The 6000-nt window shown below is 28.9% G+C and overlaps 1 protein-coding gene across 1 annotated transcript; it reads left to right on the forward strand.

Moving 5' to 3' along the window:
- Positions 1 to 1904: 1904 nt before the first annotated feature.
- NPQ4 (Chlorophyll A-B binding family protein) lies at positions 1905 to 5726 on the forward strand. Its single transcript, XM_039029215.2, has 4 exons — positions 1905 to 2154; positions 2248 to 2361; positions 4968 to 5217; positions 5304 to 5726. Exons 1-4 carry the CDS (start codon positions 1951 to 1953, stop codon positions 5549 to 5551), a joined length of 816 nt encoding a protein of 271 aa, XP_038885143.1. The 5' UTR covers positions 1905 to 1950; the 3' UTR covers positions 5552 to 5726.
- Positions 5727 to 6000: the final 274 nt, after the last annotated feature.

Genomic DNA, 6000 nt, shown 5'->3' on the forward strand with positions numbered 1-6000 from the left:
GCATAGGTGCGTGCTGAGCCGCTCCCACTTGGTATAGTTCCTTTTAAACGAATCTTCGGAATCTGTGTGATTGGAATCTTCTGGAAACATCCACACAAAAATGACATCATCTTCAAATGAATTTTGTGTATATCTCTCTCTCTCTCTCTTTTTTTTAGAACAAATGAATTTGATAACATAAAGTGATATTTCATCCTACCGTAAAATCTTGGTCTAATGAATTATTTGTCTCTTTTTAAATGTGAATTTTAAAAATTATTTTACACCAAGAATGAATATTGTATTTTTAAACCATTCTCAAAGATAATACGTGTTGTTTAGAAATTACAGAAGATAAAAAGAATCAAATAATAATAGCAGATTGATTACAATTCAACTAGATACAAATAATTATCTGGTAAAAATATAACAATAATTTTTAAAAGTAAATGAGATGAAATAATAAAGATTAAAAGTTGAAATAATCACGAACTTATATAAACTTCAAAATCTTGTTGGAAAAATCAACTAGTAGTGGAGACACATTTCTGACAAATCTTGTTTTGAAGACAGCTATTTGTTCTACATCGGTTGTTAGCGGACTACAATGATTCTTATCATGATACATCAACTAATTGTATTAGAATAGTAACCTTGAACTACTCATATCGGATAGAACATTGGGGTGTTTGCTCTCAACTTAAACTCGAGATCAAAAGAAAAAAATGAAATAACTCTTCAAATTTAAATGAGATATTCCAAATCAAATAAATAAATTGCTATTTATAGAATTCGTGTACTATGTTTGGTATTAAATGTTGAAATGCATTTTTTTCGGAGAACGTGTGAGGTGAGGGGAATTGAAACTCTAATTTTGTGGTTGATAGCACAAATACCATGTCATTTGAGATAGGGGTGATTGTGTCTTCGGTTTTGTGATCAACCAATAACCAATCCAAACCAATCGGTCTTATAAAGAAGAGATCCAAACTGATGTCTACTAAAGAAAAAGTCAATGGATTGGTTTTTATTTGGTTTGATATATTCTCGATTTGGTTTTTGATTTTTGACATTTTATTTTTTCTTTCAAATTTTTATTTTTGTTTCCATTTTTTTTCTTGAATTGGTCATTTTTGTAAATTTAAAATCAAAATTGGGTTCATTTTTTTTAGATTGAAATTGGGCATTTTTATTTTTATTTTCTTGTCACTCGCTAAATAAAAAACATAAATACTCCATAATAATTAGTTTTTTTTTTCTTCTAAACAATAAATATATATGCACCATAATAATTAAAACACTACAAGAGGCCTAATGTTAGAGTTTTTTTTTTAAGGTATGTATATACCATCGGTTCGGTTCGGTTTTGCTCAATTTTTCCAATCAAAATTCGTTCCGAACCAATACTTTTTAGTTTTTTCTAAATGCGAACCAATATGTTCAATTTTACACTAAAAAACCAAACCAAACCAATATTTATTGATTTTGATTGATTTATTAGCAAATGAGAGTTTTGAAATAGTATTGAGTGTAACTGATTAGGGAATACAAAATAATATTTACGAAGAGGTAAAGACAAACAAGGAATAGAAGCATACATGGTAGACATGTGAATTAATTTAATTAATAAATAAATAAAAAAAAAAAAACAAAAACAATGAATTGGCAGTGGGCATAAATGAACCAGTTGTTAAGGTTTAGGACAAAACCCAACACAGGGGACTGTACTGGAAAAGAAGAAACCAATAATCCATCAATTCAGCATCACAGAAATTAAACGACGACGTGTCACTCTATCCGCCGATCCTTAAACTCTCCCACCAAATCCACACGTACAGTCTCCCCTTCCCTTCTCTTCCACCATACACTCTAAATCCCTCTCTTCTTCTTTAAAACCCATCCATGAATTAAACATACACTCTGCTAAAGAAAAAGCTTAGAGCACTTTGCCATTTTTCATTTCCCATTTCCATGGCGGCTCAAACCATGTTACTTACTTCTGGTGTGTGCGTCGGCCATGGCGTGGGTGTTAAGAGAGAATTAAGGCTTAGACCTAACGCCCAATTTAGTCGCCTCTTTTTTAATCCCCTGCCTTCCCACTCTGTTTCTTTGCCGGCGCGTGGATTCACCACTCTTGCCGTGTTTAAATCCAGAACCAAAGCGCCGCCCAAGAAGGTAATTATTTCGTTAATTTCTTCTTCTTATTGTTATTTTTCTGAGAGGAATTGAATTGATGGAATTTAATTATTGATTTTATTTGAATTTTAGGTTTCGAAGCCGAAGCAGAAGGTTGAAGACGGCATTTTCGGGACTTCCGGTGGCATTGGTTTCACTAAGCAGAATGAACTCTTCGTCGGCCGTGTTGCCATGATCGGCTTTGCTGTCAGTTCCTTTTTCTTTTTTCTTTTTTCAAAACGAAAGTTTATGGATCTACAATTTATCGTCTTTTCTACCTATTTGTTTTTTGTTTTTTTTTCCCCCAAAATTAAGCGATTTTTTTTATTTAATTTAAACTCAATATATTATATATATTTATTAAGTATTTAATTTTTTACATTTAACATCATTTTTAATTTAACTTATTCTAAATCCAATTAGAGTCTCCAAGTTTAAACCAAAAGAAATTTTAGGAACAAAAAAAAGTTTACATGAAAAACAAAATGAGAAACGGGTTCTCCAATGGAGTAAATTTTCCCATTGGAGACGATGATGGGGAACCTCTTCATCGTAGTTTCTTACAATTATTTGTATTTTAAGTATAATGGTTGAATTCTTTGTTAAATTCTAAAAAAAAATCAAGTTTTTAAAAACTATTTTTTTAGTTTCATTTTTTAAACAATTGGTACAAATGTAGATAACAAAGAAAACAATTTTTTGGGGTGGAGGTAGTGTCTATAAACTCAATTTTCATAGATTTAAAAAAATATCAATCGGTTAAGAAACGGGGCTTAATTTTTAATTTGTTGTTTTTGCAAATTATATCTATAGATACTATTTTTACATCCAGATTTATTCTTTATTATCTACTTATTAATGATTTAAACTTTTGTTTTGTTTTGTTTTGTTTTTTTTAAATATGGCTAAGAATTCAATCTTTTAATTAAGAAAGACAAATTATTGTAAGAAAGTGGAGAAAAAAAAACTTAATTTTCAAAAATAAAAAAATAAAATAGTTATCAAATGAGATCTAAATTACTAATTAGGGTTGTGTCATAATTTATCCTATAGATTCAATGTCTTTTAGATCTGTTGCAGAGCTATTTTGATTAATGATCGAGAATGTATAAAATTATATCTCAAAATATTTGTTTGTTATAAGTTATGATCTTGCATAGATTAGTGGAGCATGGTATTTATAAGATAAAGTATTGATTATCATTGTTGTTAAGCTCTCCACTTCACTTAAACTTGAACATGTTGTACAATATAATGAGAAATTATTTTTAATGACAAAATTACTTAAAATATTTTCAAATTATAGTAAAAGACTATGATAGATTGCGATAGACCGTGATAGGCTACTAAGACACAAAATATAACAAAATATTATAGTTTATCTATGATAGACTACGATAGACTGTGATAGACTACTAAGACACATATAGATATAGATAATAGTCTATTGCGATCTATCAACATAGATTGTGATATTTTACTATGATTTGTGAATATATATATATATATATATATTTTGTTGATTTTTCTATATTTGAAAACAACTCTCAAAGACATTTTTTTTATCATTTGTTTTTAAATTCAAAGTTCAAAATCATTATAAATTATTAAGTATTATATAAACTTTGAGATTTCAATTTATTTGTGTCTAATCGATTTTGACATATTCATTGTTTTTAAATAGTTAATCCATTAGATAAAAATTTTGTTTATATCCAATGAAACCAAAAATTTCAAATTTGTTATCTAATAGATGTATTCTTATTAGATGTAAAATATGAAACTTTAAGAATTTATTAGCCACAAATTGAAAATTGAAAATTGTAATATTTCACCAAATTGAGCATAACTCAATTAACATAAGTGTTGGTGATCACGAGATTTGTGATTTAAATCTCCTACCTCCTATCATATTTTAAGAAGGTTGGGACACTTCTGTTAGAATCTATTAAAAATGAAATAAAAAATTTAAGAAATTTAAGGCCGTTTGGTAACAATTTCATTTTTTGTTTTTGGTTTTTGCAAATTAAGTCTATTTCCTCCTTATTTCTTAAATAATTTGCATTTTTCAGTACAATAGTTGAATTCTTAACTAATTTTTTTTTTTTTTTTTAAAAAAATAAGTTTTCAAAAGCAATTTGGTTTGAATTTTTAAACTATTGGTAAAAAGTAGACAACAAAAGAAGAAATTTTCTTTTCTTTCTTTTTTTTTTTTTTAAAAAAAACTAAAACTTCTTTGGTAACTATTCAGTTTTTGTTTTTTGTTTTTGAAAAGTTAGTCTATAGACGATTTTTCCACCTCCAAATTTTTTCATTCATTATCTACATTTACCAATGATTAAAAAATCAAACCAAATTTTGAAAACTAAAAAAAATTAATTTTTGTTTTTGAAATTTATACATAAAGGTTGAGAGTGTTTTTTTGGACCTCAAAAATTCGAATTGATTGGGTTGACATCCAAAAGATCCAAATAAAGTATCAAACCCGACACAACTCTTAAAATTTAGATTGGATTGGGTTGTCGGATTATAATTTATTTTTTAAAATTAATTTAAAATACATAAATTTATCTAACATATGACTAAAAATTAAAATCTCATAAAATTTAAAAATTAAATATAAAATATTTATGATATTTATTACAAATTTTGAACAAAGATAAAGTTCATAACCATTTTAAAAGAAAAACTATTAAAATAATAATAATAAAAAAAATTCAATCTTTTAATAAAAGAGAGATACATATATATATATATTCATTTTATTATGGTAAAAATCATTATAAAGATGTATGACGTTGTAAAATTTGCAGGCATCACTATTGGGAGAAGCGATCACCGGAAAGGGAATTCTCGCACAACTGAACTTGGAAACTGGAGTTCCGATCTACGAAGCGGAGCCTCTTCTTCTCTTCTTCATTTTATTCACTCTTCTCGGAGCCATCGGAGCCCTAGGAGACCGTGGAAAATTCATCGACGATCCAGAACCCGCCACCGGATTGGAACGTGCAGTCATCCCTCCCGGAAAGAACTTCAGATCGGCGCTAGGTCTCAAAGAAGGAGGTAAATTACACCACAATCGACTTACTCCATTCTTCAATTTAAATCTCCATAACTCAAATATTGACAACGGCTCTGTTTTGTTGAAGGTCCGTTGTTCGGATTCACGAAGGCAAATGAACTGTTCGTCGGAAGATTGGCGCAGCTAGGGTTTGCGTTTTCGCTGATCGGAGAGATTATTACAGGAAAAGGAGCGTTGGCGCAGTTGAATATCGAGACGGGAGTGCCGATTAATGAGATCGAGCCCCTGGTTTTGTTGAATGTTGTGTTCTTCTTCATTGCTGCTGTGAATCCTGGAACTGGTAAATTCGTAACCGATGAAGAAGACGATGAATGAAGGAAGAGATGGATTATGCTTTTACTTTTCTCTGTACATGAACTTAGCAAATCCGCGTGTTCCTTCTCTTCGGGCTTGTGCTATTATAACAACATGTTTATTCTGTTTGAGCACCCAAAAAAACAACGAAATCATGTGAAGTTTAGGAAAATATGAGTCTTTTTTTGCTATTTAATATGCTGTTACTTTTTCTGACCTTTTTAGAGTACATGTCAATTACTATTTCTCTATTTCATACCATTTTCTTAAAAAAAAAAAAAAAAAAAAATTTAAACATTTTGCTCAATTTATGAACATAGTTGAAAAGAATATGAAAAAATGTATAAAAACAAAGGGTCATTTAGCTAATTTGGCTAATAATTTTCTTTTATCTCTTAAGTATTTTTATCAGCTGATAATTAATATTAATAATCCTGAAATTCATTTTACTAGTATATGAGCTTGCTCCA

The sequence above is a fragment of the Benincasa hispida genome, chromosome 4, assembly GCF_027475165.1.
Source record: "Benincasa hispida cultivar pf3 chromosome 4, pf3_genome.v1.1, whole genome shotgun sequence".
NCBI lineage: Eukaryota > Viridiplantae > Streptophyta > Magnoliopsida > Cucurbitales > Cucurbitaceae > Benincasa > Benincasa hispida.

Bases quoted from the DNA above. Each gene is read 5' to 3' on its own strand.
- NPQ4 (XM_039029215.2), top strand. From the start codon at position 1,951: ATGGCGGCTCAAACCATGTTACTTACTTCTGGTGTGTGCGTCGGCCAT. The intron at 2,362-4,967 runs GTCAGTTCCTTT...TAAAATTTGCAG, and splicing joins TTGCCATGATCGGCTTTGCT to GCATCACTATTGGGAGAAGC. The intron at 5,218-5,303 runs GTAAATTACACC...GTTTTGTTGAAG, and splicing joins GCTAGGTCTCAAAGAAGGAG to GTCCGTTGTTCGGATTCACG.